The 16430-nt window shown below is 40.5% G+C and overlaps 1 protein-coding gene across 1 annotated transcript in view; it reads left to right on the forward strand.

Moving 5' to 3' along the window:
• Window positions 1-16430, forward strand: part of TRPC5 (transient receptor potential cation channel subfamily C member 5) — a 391753-nt gene that overhangs the window by 275174 nt on the left and 100149 nt on the right. Inside the window, exons 5-6 of the mRNA XM_040323870.1 lie at window positions 2810-2949; window positions 8631-8953. Coding sequence (XP_040179804.1) covers window positions 2810-2949; window positions 8631-8953 — 463 coding nt within the window. The remainder of the gene's footprint in view (window positions 1-2809; window positions 2950-8630; window positions 8954-16430) is intronic.

Genomic DNA, 16430 nt, shown 5'->3' on the forward strand with positions numbered 1-16430 from the left:
CACACAGGGGTGGTTTTCAGGCTCTTTAGCACTGGAAACAGCCTCTGCTAAGCGCCTGAAAACCGCCTCCCATTAATTCAAGTTTGACTTTTCACACTGGGGCGGTGCGCTTGCGGGACGTTCTGAAAAATCAGCATTAAAAGCAGCATCTTTGGAGGCGAGTTGGGAGCACTGTATTTAGTGCTCCCAAAATGCCCTGCCCATTGGAATGAATAGGCAGCACTTCGGAAGTGCATGAAAAGCGTTTCGGAAGTGCCGCAACACGAGAGATTTTAAACCCTTCTTTGGGGTTAAATGTGCCCCGCTAGTGACCGAAATACGATGCTTAAACAGTGGAAAAGCGCTGCTACCCCAGTGTGAAAGTGGTCCAACTCTTTACAAAAGTTTTACTTTAATTCAGAGCCAGTGTATTCAACATGAATGTAAATATGTTCGCAGGCAGGCAACAAAGATGTTTTGTACAACAGTTTTCTTTTATTGTTTTGCCTATATTAATTTATTGAATCAATATTTCACTGAGTGATGTGCCTACTCTATTTTAAATTACATTTGCGTTTTATAATCAAGAAACTGAAAGTTGCGTTGGGTTTAGTTGCTGCTACTCCTGCTTTTGTCAAGCATTTGTACTGTTTAGCTTTCAGATATTTTTTTTTAGCTTCTATTCATGTGCCTTTGGTTCATGGGAACCCCCTCACCTCAAAATTTCCTGCAAGCAGCCACATCTGACAACCGGTACTGATTATCCTAAGCACTGGTCATAGGTCACTGGGCTTGTCTGCACTGTAAATAAATACAGGGATGTTGCTTTAAATTGAATTTGAAAAAAAATCACACAAAACAGTTATAGTCTGGAAAACTATATTTATAACTAATTATATGTAAAACATTTTTTGGGGTAAAAAGCATAGTATGCTTTTAAAAAGCTACGTTATAAAACTTGCTGCAATTATGATATTCAGTAATTAAGAATGTGTTTACCTGTGTCACTAAGCTACATGTACACAAAGCAAATTCATCAAATAGGTTGTCTGTTCAATGTAACTTCTCTGCAGGAAACCTGACCCAGGTAGTGCTGAGAGGGTGGAGGGATACTGAACATTAAAAACAAAACGTATGCTTCCAAATAAAAGATCATACATAATACACTATACTACACATTACTTTGTTGGAATGTTATGGCCACAGCTTTTATAAATAATAATTAAAAAAATAACAATAATATAATACATATAAATTGTAATGCAACCTTTTTAGCCGGATTTTTGACAGAATCACCAATGTCATGCTCTATTGTAAACCCATCCCAGCCACCAGCAATTTTCAATCAGCTTGGTGGATACGTATTAGTTATATTCCATCATTGTTCACCATCATTAAACCCTAATGTTACACCTTGTGTCCCCCAAAGGCACGTGAGGGGCCCCCAGTGGCAGGGCTATCAATCCAAACACACAGGAAGAGAGGAATGAGGGCTCCAGATAACCATAATAACACTTACAGACTCTGAATCCACTTCTAACTTGTGCAGTGAAAAAGGGCCTACATCACTGTAGGTAGAAAAATCTAAACTAGCTAGCAGACATATCTGTGCATTCTTCTAAGAGAGACACCAGGCCTCTGTGAAAGTCCAGCTTCTTCTTACATCCTAAGGAAGGGGCCCATAGAGCTTTGAAACCAGTAGGTGAGACATTGTTGCACGTGCATGCGCTGGAACGCTCTTGGGCATCATTGCTGTCTGGCTGGCCACTAGACAAGCAGCCCCTGAGCCCTGGATATTTCAATTGACTTCCAAACTTTGTGTCAAGCATGGGGAAACCTACTACAAACCTGAAAACACACCAAAGGTGCCTGGTGCTCTATATTCCTTGCCGGAAGGGAAGGAGGCAGCGATCAGATGTCTTACCTTAGGAGCTTGCCGAGATTTACCTGCTGGTCCACTTTCTGGTTTCAGAGTGGCCCCTTAGCTTGTGTGGTCCCACTAGAGTCACCTTGTGCACACTCCTGACGGAGACTCCATGTTGGCGTGATGATTCTTCCAGCGCCTACATTCACAGGCAGCACGAGATTGAAAGCTTCCCGAGGGACAAGCCAAGTGTTCTCCTCCTGGCCGAACAGAAAGTGGGTCCTGAGATCCGATTGGCCTAGAGTCCTAATACTCGTTGGCCAATTGGGTCTCAGGACCTGCTTCCTGATTGGAGGAGAATCAGGAGGACAATAGCGAATATTAATTCACGTAGTGCCCCGAGCCCACCCTTTTTTTTAAGGCAATTGGAGCCTCAGTCTCTAATTATGTGCTTAAAAAAATGAAATCCATGCATCCGGCACCCTTCATGTAGATCAGGGGCAAGGCACATGGATTAGGGGGGTGGCGCCCCTGTGCTTCTTATGGACTGAAACACACCACTCTGAACCCTCCTGCTATCCCTATTCTTCTTCAAGGTCTCTACACGCTTCTTCCTTGTTCTCTATGTGAAATCTGTGAACTCCTCACCCATACCTAAGACTTTTTCTGCCTTCCAGCCCACCCTGTCATGTGTTGTTTCTCCTATGTGCTTGAGGCAGCCTGCATGATACAGTAAACTCTCTTTCTCGCATAAGATAAACCTGTGCCTTCAAATTACTTTCTGAAGTGCACCTGGTATCCAATAGAAATTTGTAAGGGTGGAGGTGGTTCAGACAATGATCCCAGTAACCATGGTAAGCGGTTATGAAAGCTTATCTTAGAAGGTTAGGTGAAAACATAGCGTTACTTAAAAAATATGATTCTTTGCCTTTGGATCTAACTTTTTGTGTTTTTTCTTTTTCACAGGTTTTATCTGGGGTGAAATAAAAGAAATGTGGGATGGGGGATTTACTGAATATGTACATGACTGGTGGAACCTAATGGATTTTGCAATGAATTCCCTCTATCTTGCAACAATCTCTCTTAAAATAGTAGCATATGTGAAGGTAAGATTATTTCCTTGTCCACAAAAACATATCTTACGTTGTTCATTTATGTGCAAACCTGATACCCTTTTAAAACCTCCATTTCAGGTTTGTTGCATGCAGACTACAAATCGCCTGATTTGGATCAGTTCAGCCTGAAATAAAAGACTGAAAGCAGTAGGGCCTCAATATAGTTGATAGTTATAGTTAATATAGTGTTGTTTAGCTGGCAAGTATTCAGAACATTTTTCAAACATGTTATGACTTATGTGCATTCCACCAAAGTCAATATAATAATAATCTATGCATTATACAGTAAAAAATTATAAATTTATAAAATCATAAAATGACTGTAAAGGCTCTGCTACACACAGAAGGTTTTTATCTTAATGAATAAAATGCATTAAAGTGGATGTAAACCCAACATTTTTTTTTATGTCACAATGTAGAGAATAAGATTTCCTATCATCTGTGCCCAGTCTTGCCACACAGAGTTAATCCATAGCTTGCAGACATGCACAGCTTCTGTAAAGTGCACAATTCACATCCCCCTCTCCTCCTCTCCTCTCCCGTCCAGCTCTCCCAGGATTGGCTGTCTTTCCTGTGTTTTGATTAAATGTTTTCAAAATACGGGGTGATCCACAGTTCAGTGTAAACAGCCATCCGAATATACAGAGACAAGAAGCTGTGCATGTCTACAAGCTAGTGCACGAGATATGTAAATAACCTGTCACTCAAGCAAGGACTTTGGTCTTTATCTGGAAGTCTGTTTTATTTCACTGAACAATAAAAAGAGGATTACTCAGCGCTGGATTAACTCTATGTGGCAAGACTGGGCACAGATAATAGGAAATCTTATTCTCTACATTGTGACATAAAAAAAAACAACAACTCCTTTAAGGTCTGCTGGCCACATATGAATAGTTTTTATATGAAAAGTTTTGTTATTATTTAGTCAGGAGCCAAAGCCCCCATCCACACCTGCGTGTTAGGTAGTTTGAAGCTTCAAAATGCTCAACAAGCCAAATCCCATGCTTTTCAATTTTTCCTGTTTCCCAAGACTTAATGCGGCTGTTGTAACTAAAGCTATTTTTGAAGCAGAATTGGGTGTTCTTGGACCCATTGTCTTCAATGGGAGCGTGCAAACAACATTATATGCAATTTTCTAGCTAAGCAACTTTAGCAGTGTTTCAGAGCAATTAGTGTTTAGTTGTGTTAATGTGCATTTAGCCACATTTGGAGTGTCTAATCAGTTCATAGGCACACAGAATTACATTTTTTATAAGTGCAGGCAAACTGACTATACCTAAAAGCCAGTAAACACTCATGTGTCCGGTATCCTGAAAGTGGCTGGGCACATGGATAGGGAGGGCGGCGCCTATGCGCCCACAATGCACGGGCCGCCACTGGTTCAGAATCAGCTAATGCAGAAAATCAAGTAAAAGCGATGGGTAAATTATACTCCTTGTCTTCTGATTTCTTCCTTGTGGGAAAATGATTACTATACAAAAAAAATATCATTCTATGGTAGTTTCTAAGTGGTGGTCAGTGATAAAAGATGAGAGAAATAGGCATATAAAGAATATTGTGTACAGTACAAAGGCCACTATGAATAACATAATATCAGAAGACAGTACTTAGGAATACGGTATATAGTCTTTTTAATGTTTTTTAGATATATGTGTTAAATAGATCAGCTTTTTTGTAAATAAAGTTACCAATGCGTGTTAATGATGTAAAATGCTTCCCTGGCAATTTGTAGGTTGTACACGTAGAGAGAAGCCGCTATATATTTTTTTAATTTCCTCATATTATTTCTATGCTACATGCTGTGCAGTCTACTTAGTGGTTGTGCATTACTGCTCCTTCTCATAATACAAGTCTATGAGATGGCTAACTATTTGACAACTTTTCACTTCCTATATGGGCTAGATCATATCTCATTAGGTATTCACACAATTCTATCATAAAGAGAAGTATGGAGGCTGCCATTGTAGGTCTCCTTGTTATTATGCGAGGCGCTTTGCTGTGTATGACTTCTGTATATTTCAGTCAAAGGTGAAGAATAAACATGCTGTAAAATGAGTGTCAGAAATACGAATATTTATAACTATTTCTGGTCAGTGACAATAACAGCTTGGAAGTCAAAGATTGACAGCTGGAGAAATAGCATTTTCAAAAGGAGCGTTCAGTAAAGGCAGCTCCAGTAATTCTCCCATGATTAATTCCCTTTAAGTAGGAGACTTAAAATGTAAGTTCACATTTAGCAATATTTTGCAAGAAGCCCCACTATACACTTCCATACACTGAATAGAACATACCAGCACTTCTGCGCTGTCAAATGTTGCACCTGCTCATATTGCAAAAAAAATTAAAATAAACCTGCACTAACGGTAAAAAACGTTCAAAGAAACAGCTGCTATGCACACTGCCCAGACACTTGACATACAGAAATATAATACAAATAGTGCAGCACTAAATTAAGTTGTACAAACATGTCATGAACATTAGACGTGTGCGGTTTCTTTTTTTTTCCGAATTGAAATTCGGACAAATTTTCTTTTTTGCAAATTCGGATGTATCCAAATTTCCGAATTATAATAGTACCGAATTTAAATGAATCCGAAATAATGAAAAAAAAAATTGGATGAAATTCAAATCGTTTTTGAATATTTTTTAAATTCGAACAGTTTTCATATTTAAATTTTGAATAGTTTTCGAATATGAATAATTAAGAATTCTTCCGACCGTCAAGAACGCGGTGATGTACAAGACGTACGATGAGCCGAGATCAATGAAGTTCAATAGGTAGTTTGGCTCTTCTGCGTGATTCTGAGAATGCATGTTTTTTTGCGTGTCGGAATTGCTACAGGTGATCGGATTTTACGATAGGAATTTTTTCCGTCTGAAAATTTGAGAACCAGCTCTCAATCTTTTGTTGACAGAAATTCCGACAGCAAAAGTGCAATGGAGCATACACACGGTCAGAATTTTCGTTCAAAAGCTCACATCAGACTTTTGCTGTCGGAATTTTCGATAGTGTGGACGCGGCATTAAAGCAAATAAAAAGAATGTGCTCTACATCAAGAGTGAGTTCCTATATTTAACACGGTTGTATACCCGCAACAGGTTTTTTTTTTACACCTAAAAGGCAAAGGCATAATGAGCTAGTATGCACAGCATACTAGCTCATTATGAAATACTTACCTTGGAACGAGGTGTGGGGAACTTACCTGGTCCACGCCGAGGGAGATGTCAATTTGCCTCAGCGTGTCTTCCGGGTATCGCCGTTTCAGCGCTGTGATTGGCTGGAGCGGCGATTTTGTCACTGCCGGGCATCCGCTCGGGGGACTTCATTCCGGCAAGGTCCGGCGGCTGCCGGCCCTTTAGCCGAAGATCCCCGCTGCGCATGCGCCGCTGCAATCAGCGGCGCATTGCGAGGGGATCATCTCCTAAACTGTACAGATTTAGGAGATATTACTTATACCTACAGGTAAGCCTTATTATAGGCTTACCTGTAGGTAAAGGTGGTAGTTAAGAGTTTACTACCACTTTAATAAAAACATTTATGCTTAAGTAGTCTAGGCAAGGCATTCTAGGGCCAGAAAATAAAGCATATAGGGCCAGATTCACGAAAATTTGCGGCCGTGTAAAGTAACTCGTTTACGTTACACCGCCGCAAGTTTTCAGTGTAAGTGCCTGATCCTCAAAGCACTTACCTGGAAACTTGCGGTGGTGTAACGTAAAGTCGTCCGGCGCAAGCCCGCCCAATTCAAATGGGTCGGGTACCATTTTATTGCTCCATTTACAATTTTCCCGACGTGCGCGAACTTACGGCGGCCTGACGTGTTTGTGAATCGCGACGTGCGTAACGTACTTATGCCGGGAAAAAAAATTCAAAAGCAACGCGGGAACGACGGGCATACTTTAACATGGTGGAGTAATTTTACACCATGTTAAAGCACACCTAACTTTGCGATGGGAAAAAAAGACTTGCGCCGACGTAACGACGGGAAAAACCTTTGTGGATCGCCGTAACTGCTAATTTGCATACCCGACGCTGGAATACGACGCAAACTCCCCCCAGCGGCGGCCGAAGTATTGCATCCTAAGATCCGATGGTGTAAGTCAATTACACCTGTCGGATCTTAGGGCTATCTATGCGGAACTGATTCTATGAATCAGCTGAATAAATACGACGGTGTATCAGGAGATACGCCATCGTATCTCCCCTGTGAATCTGGCCCATAGTGAGCATAAAAAGCACTCGCTGAAGTCAGAGGGCCAGATTCAGATAGGTCAGCGGATCTTTAGATCTGATTTACGTTACGCCGCCTAAGTTTTTGAGGCAAGTGCTTTATTCAGAAAGCACTTGCCTCTAAAGTTGCGGCGGCGTATCGTAAATCCCCCGGCGGAATTCAAATTCCGCGGCTAGGGGGCGTGTAACATTTAAATCAGGCGCAACCCCGCGCCGAACGAACTGCGCATGCGCCGTCCGTAAAATTACCCAGCGTGCATTGCTCTAAATGACGTCGCTAGGACGTCATTGGTTTCGACGTGAACGTAAATTACGTCCAACCGTATTCGCGAACGACTTACGCAAACGACGTAAAAAATTTGAATCTCGCGGCGGGAACGGCGGCCATACTTTAACATTGTTATTCCACCTAATAGGTTGAATAACTTTAGGCCTGCTAATGCCTTACGGAAACGGCGTAAATCGACTGCGGCGGCCGGGCGTACATTCGTGAATCGGCGTATAAACTCATTTACATATTCTACACCGGCCGCAATGGAAGCGCCACCTAGCGGCCATCCAAAATATTGCAACCTAAGATATGACGGCGCAAGCCGTCGTATCTTAGATATGTTTAAGCGTATCTCTGTTTGAGCATACGCTTAAACATAGGTCAGCGTAGATTCTGAGTTAGGTCGGCTTATCTACTGATAAGCCAGCCTAACTCTTACTGAATCTACCTATCTATGTATTAGAATGTGGAAGGATTGGAACTTTTGTTTTTAGGTTATTGCTGTTCATAAGTTCCTGTGCCCTTTGACAAATGTATATATTTTAAACTATTTACATTTTTTACCAGACCTGTGTATAACAAAGCTCATATAAAACATGTCCTTTTTGTTAGACCACAACACAACTACTCCTTGAGTAAGGTAAAGAAGTGCATAAATGTAGGTCCCATCCCTTCTCCAATTATCCAGATAGTCCTCTATTTATAATCCACTGTCCAAGTGTTATTTATTGTTATTTATTGGTACTGTCATATTTACTTATAATAAATATTAATTACAAGTTGTATTTTTTATTTATTTATTTTGTAACCCAAGCTACTGTATTCTTTTAACTGTTTCCTGTTTTTGAACTGAATGTGAACAGCTGTCATGAAAGATAATTCCAATGTCAGGCAAGATGTTACCTGCCTTAGTGCAGTTCCTGTATTAAAAATCCAATATCTGCTACTAAGCTGAGTTGGGATTTTAATCTACTTGTTGTTTTGACCTTGCAAAGTGGGCACACTGAGATAAGTCAAATCAAGTCCTTCATTACAAGTAAAGGATGACATTTCCTGAGGAAAAAGGCCAATGCTACCATTGATTAAATTCACCATTTGGCACAAGCTCTAGGACAGTTTCTGTGTGACTCAGCCTTGATAATTTACAGCTTGTTCTTGTATTTATTCCCTCAGTACAACGGCTCACGGCCAAGAGAGGAATGGGATATGTGGCACCCAACACTTATTGCCGAAGCACTCTTTGCAATATCCAATATCCTGAGCTCCCTTCGTCTCATCTCCCTGTTCACTGCAAATTCTCATCTTGGTCCCCTGCAAATATCACTAGGGCGGATGCTGCTGGACATTCTCAAATTCCTCTTCATCTACTGCCTGGTGCTTCTGGCCTTTGCCAATGGACTAAACCAACTGTACTTTTATTATGAGACTAGTGCCTCTGAAGAACCTAACAACTGCAAAGGAATTCGCTGTGAGAAACAGAACAACGCCTTCTCCACGTAAGACAAGTCCTGTTTTCTCCAATTCTCTTGTTTACAATTATTGCACTATTATGTCAAACAGAGATTGTGTTCATATTGTTTTATATTACAACCCAGGTCAAGTTCTCTACTTTGTCCATTTAGGTGAAAAAAAATGCTCTATTTGCCCTAATTATGGTCAGCAGGGACTAGTTCCCTTTATGTCTTTAAAAGCGCAACTGAGGTTGAGTGAGCCATCAATGCTAGTGAAATGTATTGAATTCCGCACTACGGTTTGGGTGTATGGGCTGCTGCCCCCCTAGAGAGGAGTATGAAATGGGATAGAAGTGGTGTAATATAGGGGGTAGTGGCGCAACCTAAGGATGGTTACTGAATATCCAATCACCGGTGTGGTTGATAGCTAACACTTCATATATAATGAAGGTGTGTGTAAGAAAATATATAGTTTGTCGGACACCTCTGTGCGGTGGGCTCATGAGAAGCACTCCCGAATTGGTTGCAGTAGGTGACCCTATTAATACATTTCAGAATCCCGGAAATGGGTTCTGAATCTGTGTTAGGTGCGTGAGATGTCTCTGTGCTAAATGGTGATGGTAGTTGTGAATATCATCCCTCAGCGACCAGTGCTAAATGTAATGCCTAAGGCCAATGGGAATAAGTGCACAAATGGCAAAAATTAGAAAAAGTGAAAAATTAATTTAAAATATTTTGACAATAAAATCTGTGATACAATCCTGGTGTACAAGTGTATATCAATTGTGAGTGTACCAACTCATAAATGAAAAAAATCCTGTGTCTTTGGTCTTCAAATGACCATAATAGTGAGCCATACAACAAAAATAAAATTAAACATAAAAATAAACCAAAAAAGAGACCATAAACTCTGGAGTGTCCACTGATTGGATGAAATGAGAAACCGATATGGTCAGCAGTATGAATAACAGTACATCATGGTTAATGAGCAAAGAAGAGAAGAAGCATATTCTGTGCCTTGATCTTCAGTGTGTCATCCGTACACCCCCCTGTTAGGTCCCCACTCACCGGATAGATGTCCCCAAGAAGGGGTGTAGAGCCTTACGGTATTATTTTTATGTTTAATTTTATTTTTGTTGTATGGCTCACTATTATGGTCATTTGAAGACCAAAGACACAGGATTTTTTTTCATTTATGAGTTGGTACATTCACAATTGATATACACTTGTACACCAGGATTGTATCACAGATTTTATTGTCAAAATATTTTTAATACATTTTTCACTTTTTAAAATTTTTGCCATTTGTGCACTTATTCCCATTGGCCTTAGGCATTACATTTAGCACTGGTCGCCGATGGCTGATATTCACAACTACCATCACCATTTAGCACGGAGACATCTCACGCACCTAACACAGATTCAGAACCCATTCCCGGGATTCTGAAATGTATTAATAGGGTCACCTACTGCAATCAATTCAGGGGTCCTTCTCATGAGCCCACCACACAGAGGTGTCCGACAAACTATATATTTTCTTACACACCTTCATTATATACGAAATGTTAGCTATCAACCACACCAGTGATTGGATATTGAGCCATCAATGCTGCTTGTCCTTTTTCGGTGTACTTTTAACAGAGCCACATCACACTGTACCAAAAAAGTACAAGTACTTTTTGAGTGCGTTAGAATGTATCTTTAAAGTATGACTATAACCAAAACATATTTTTTTTGTTTTGTATAGAGTAGAGCACATGTCAGTTTTTATTGCTGTCTGTGCCCAGTTAGGCCCCTTTCAGACTGGAGCGTCGGCGGTAAAGTGTCGTATTTACTGTCGTATTTGCGGGGGTTTTCGGCCGCTAGTGGGGTGCTTTTACCCACCGCTAGCGGCCGAGAAAGGGTTAAAACCACCACCGATCACCGTATAGCTGCGGTGACCATTGATTTCAATAGGCAGGAGCGGTGGAGGAGCGGTATACACGCTCCTTCACCGCTCCAAAGATGCTGCTGGCAGGACTTTTTTTTACCATCCTGCTAGTGCACCGCTCCAGTGTGAAAGCCTTCACGGCTTTCACACTGGAGAGACAGCAGCGTCCCTTGAGGCTGGGTTCACACTACTACACTACTTTCATCCTACTTTGCTCTGCTACATTGGTCCTACACTGATACTACATTGGTCCTACATTGGTCCTACATTGATCCTACATTGGTCCTACATCCATCCTACTTTCATGAACAGGATACTACTTTGATCCGACTTTGTGATAGTCTGACTTGTTCTTTGACCAATCAAAACAATCCCAGAGTGAGATAAATTCCTTTTACTGCTGCTGTAATCACAAGTCGGATGTCAAAAGTCGGATGGTTAGGACAAGGCTCCTACTTTGGTCCAACTTCAATGATATTCAATGGGCTGAAGTAGGATCAATGTAGGACCAAAGTAGTACAGGGAGCATTTTCAAAGTCGGACCGACTTGTGTAGGACCAGTTAAGACAGCTCTCATAGGGAAACATTGATTTTCACACGTCATGCTACATGAGCTCCCAATGTAGGACCGTTGTCGGACAAGTGTGAACCCAGCCTTAGGGCACTTTTCAGGCGCTATTTTTAGTGTTATAGTGCCTGCAAAGCGCCCAGTGTGAAAGGGATCTTAAGGAAATTCACCCTCTCTATTTGTCCGGTTTATTATAATCTAAAGTGAAAGTAAAGATGGATTGTCTCCAAAAAAATAAGAGGGGAAATCTTCCACTAGTTCTGGTGACCTGGGGGCCCCCAGGGGATTCCCTTAATTTGCAGAGATTTCCTCTCACTTCCTGTTTGGCTATGGGACAGGAAGTGAAGGGAAATCTCCAAAATTGGACAAAGATGGTGAAAAAAAATCTGACAGGGGTTATAACCCTCCCTTGCTGTATCCAAAATGAAAAAAAAAAAAAAAAAGGTTTTGCCTATAGTTCTACTTTAAAGATACAAGGAACAGCTGTCAGTGATAGTATTAACAACCCAATAACTTTTAATTTGGGATGAGGTTTGGGTTCACTGCTACCATGTATTTGAGGGGAATCCTGCATGCTCAAGATTCACAGCCCTGGCAAACCTATGTGTAGGTTTGCCCAGGATACCTTTTTTAAACTATAATGCACTGCATGGCCTTTGAACTATGATCAGCAGGCTCAGAAGAGCCCATAAGAAGGTTCTTCTAAGCCAATCCCCCAACTATAAAAGGAGGGGGGAGATACAGGGCAGCCATAGTTCCAGTGTATTGGAAGCTGCTGTAAGGAAAGCAGGCCTTCTGCATAAGGGGAGGTTAGCATTAGTTTTGAGCTTTTATTTCAGCTTGCTTTTGGGCTCCTTTGCTTATGTTTTTATTGAGCTTCTTTGAGCTCCTTTGAGCTTTTTTTCACAAACCCTCTGCTTCAGCTAATTTTTCCTTTTTGTGTGTGTTTTTGCTCTTCTTTGAGCTTTTTGGCGTGTTTTTGGGCCCTTAGGCCTCTTTTCTTCTTGAAATTTTCCCTCAAAAACACGAGTCTGGGGGGGAGGGGGGTCGTCTGCCTGTAAGAGTATTGCCGCGTACACACGATGGGTCAAACCGATGAGAACGGTCTAATGGACCGTTTTTATCGGACCAAACCGATCGTGTGTAGGCCCCATCGGTTATTTATCCATAGGTTAAAAAAAAGCAATCTTGTTTTAAATTTAACCGATGGATACCTAACCGATAGAAGAAAAAAAAGATCGTTTGTAGGCACGTCCATCGTCTAAAAATCCACCCATGCTCAGAATCAAGTCGACCAATGCTTGGAAGCATTGAACTTCGTTTTTTTCAGCACGTCGTTGTGTTTCACGTCACCGCGTTCTGACACGATCGTTTTTTTAAACAGTGGTGTGTAGGCACGACTGACCATCAGTCAGCTTCATCAGTTAACCGATGAAAGCGGTCCATCAGACCATTTTCATCGGATGGACCGATCGTGTGTACAGGGCTTAAGTGTCTGTAAACTCCTGTAATCATGGAGGGGAGTTTCCAGGCAGAAAACATGAGAGATTAAAAAAGCTCAAATGCCTGAAGTAGCAGCTTCTTTGAGATTCTCGGAGATGCAGTGTGCATGAGCCCTAATGATTGCAAGCTCTTTGGACAGTCAATCCCTTTGCATTTTTTATTTTTTTTTTGGTATCACTGGTGCTTTTTTTGTCTTTAAATATACTGTATTTTGTTGCTGATTTGAGTTAGCATCTAACATTAACTTTTCAATTTATCATTCGTTCGGCAGAACATTTCCAAACTTGTCCTTCCTTTTTTTTAGCTCAAAAACATCCCAACGATTTATGATTTTGTGCCCATTAACTGGCCGAAAAACGAACAAACTGGCCAAATGACAGAATTTCGGCTGATTTTTCATATAGTGTATGGCCAACAAAGGTTTTCATTTTTTTTTTCATTTTTGTTTCAGGGGGTACTATTTTGGAGGTTTCATTTATGTGGGTGTTTTCACTTGATACAGTTATTGAAATGAATGGGCTGCTTTAGAGTAATGCACAGTAACAGATGCATGTTAGTACATGTATGTTACTGCGCCACAGATGAATGAACCCAGCCTAAATGTTTTATATACTAGGTAAAGGAGATCAGATCTGCTAGACTTATAATTTTCAGCAGAGAGCAAGTTTTCAACCCCCCTGGCGGTAACCCCGAGCGTGACTCGGGTTGGATTTTTTCTGCTGCGATCGGTATCCCCGAGTCACGCTCGGGGTAAGCTATGCAGAGCCTGTAGCGTGCGCTGGCTTACCTTGTCCTGGATCCAGCGATGTCACCACGCTGTGTGAGCGAGCGGGACCTCGCTCGATTCACACAGCGTCCTCCTGTGCTGCCGATCTCCGTTCCCTGCGATGTTACGACGCACGGTAGCGGAGATCGGCGCCAAATTCAAAAACGTAAACAAACACAATACATACAGTATACTTATAGATTACAGTACTGTATGTAAAAAAAACACACCCCCCTTGTCCCTAGTGGTCTGCCCTGTGTCATGCATGTTCTTTTGTATAATAAAAACCTTTTTTTCTGCCTGCAAACTGTAGATTGTCCATAGCAACCAAAAGTGTCCCTTTATGTAAAAAATGGTTTTAGATCAGCTAAAAAACAGCGATAATAAATTATAATCACTTGCAGAATTGTGCGATAGCGATTTGTGGGGAAATTCGTCATAAAAAAATAAAAATAATGACAGCGACAATTCTGCAACTGAGAAAATTTCAGTGATTTTGAGTTGATTACATTATTGAATAATTTTTATTAGAATTATATTATTATTTGTTATAATTATTTATAATTATTTATTATATTATAATTTATCATTTTGTTTTTAAAAAAATGTCATACCCGGGATGCCCATTAGATTCTTGTTTGGTCAGATTTAAGTGAGTTATTCCTAAAAATTACAGGCCTACAGTATAAAACGCCAAATTTCCTTGCAAATAATTGTACCGCTTTCGGTACGTAATTACAGACAGAATCATACCGCCAGGGAGGTTAAGTAAGGTTTAAAGAGAAAGTGTCAGCCCCCCCCCAAAAAAAAATCACATCAGACCCTTATCCTTGGGTCTGGTATGGATTTCGAAGGAGGACCCCATGCAAAAAACAAGGAAAAGTATGGGGTCCATCCCTAAATCTATACCAGATCCTTTTCTGCTCATGTATCCTTAGCTGGATATGAAATGAAGGGGCAGCCTCCTTCCTGAGCCATAACAGACCACCTGCCCTCAACATGGGTAGGGTGCCTTTCCAGGGGAGATTTTCCTGCACTGGATGTGGGGATTAAATATAGGCCACATGTAAATCTTTATGATTTCCTACTGTGCCTTACTGGATTTATGTGCGGATTTACATTTGATACTTTAGTTATTTATTTGAGGCCAGATTGTGTATGTACTCTCTGTATACTCTTGTGGTTGATCACAGTCTGCCATGCCGCCTAACTTTCTTAGATGAGAAAAAGGGCACCATTCAGCACAAAGTATACAGTAGACATGTGCTATTAGTTTCGGTCCGAATATAAATTCGTACAAAGTTTTGGTTATGAATAGTAATTATTTTAGTTGAAATCGGTAAAAATGTATTTTGTATATTCATTTTCTAACTAATTCCAAGTTATCAGAACAATTAGAGTTTAAATCGGTCAAAAAATGATCGACCAATTCTAATTCTGTGTCAAGAAATAACTGGTTGTTAAGCAGCGGGCCGGGAAGCTGGCCGCCCGCATCATTAACAACCATGAGTCATCATCTGTGGCTACCCAACTGACAAATGAATATAAAGAATGCCTGCAATTGCCCGACAATAGAAAAAGGTTAAAAAAAATTGTGGGTTTTCTTTTGGCCATTTTCTTAAACATTTTCTTATTGCCCGGCAATTGCCGTCATTCGTTATCTTTATATTGATTTTTCAGTGGGAAAGTCCACTGACAGATGATGACTCATGGTTGTTAAGGACGTGGGCGGCCGGCTTCCTGGCCCACTGCTTAATAACCAAATACTTCTTCATACAGAATTCGAATCACTCGATTGTTTTTCAAATTATCCAAATTCTAATCATTCTGGAAAGTTAGCATTCATTAAAAAATATATAAATAAAACAAATTTGAACTAAAATGAAACTAAATTTAATGAAAACGAAACTAAACGGAACAAAAGTAGTAACATAACAAATCTATCCGGAAAAAAAACTAATTTTTCTGTTCTGCACATGTCTAGATAGGCAAAGGGCACACCTCTGCAAGGAAGAATTCATATGCTAAACATTATTTATTATGTCCTCTCGAGCATCTCTTCTCCAGGGAGAATAAGTGTAATGTTTGTAGTCGTTCCTCCTCACAGAGGTCCTCTAGTCCTCTTATTAACTTTGTTGCCCTTCTCTGGACTTGCTCCAGCACATGCTTTATGAGGATTAGTGAAAATTGGATGAAATACTCTAGATATGGCTGAACTAGATTTTTTTAAAGTGGTAGGATTATAGCTTTATCTCTTGAGTAAAATAAGAAATATAATAAAAATGTTAAAATAACATGCAGTAATTCAGAGGTTGCATGTACCATGCTGAATAATACTTTTGGTAGTTCTTGTTCTCAATGCAACAGGCTAAAAAGAAACGACTAAGGAGGAAATAGGGACAGAGGGATTTGGTTGCAAAAGAGGGACAGTTGGGAACTATGAGTTGCTTGTTAAATATGCTAGCAGTGTAGCCAACAAAAGGCAGTTGCCATGGATGTCTCAATGTTTTGCTAGAATTTCCTTCAAGTAGAAATCATATTTTGCTCTGTGTTTCAAGGTGTCTACACAACATGATTACTGACAGGCTGTAGTGGAAAATGAGACTCACAAAATAGATTCTGTACATAAGCCATATATATTGACTGCGGCGTCATTTCTATTAACATTGTAGCAGTTTGTCAGCCAAATGAGGAGACTATGAGCAGGTTTGGTATAATAAATCACCAAGTGCCTATAAAGCGCTGATAAACTGCT

Source organism: Rana temporaria, chromosome 9 (genome assembly GCF_905171775.1).
Source record: "Rana temporaria chromosome 9, aRanTem1.1, whole genome shotgun sequence".
Taxonomy (NCBI): Eukaryota; Metazoa; Chordata; class Amphibia; order Anura; family Ranidae; genus Rana; species Rana temporaria.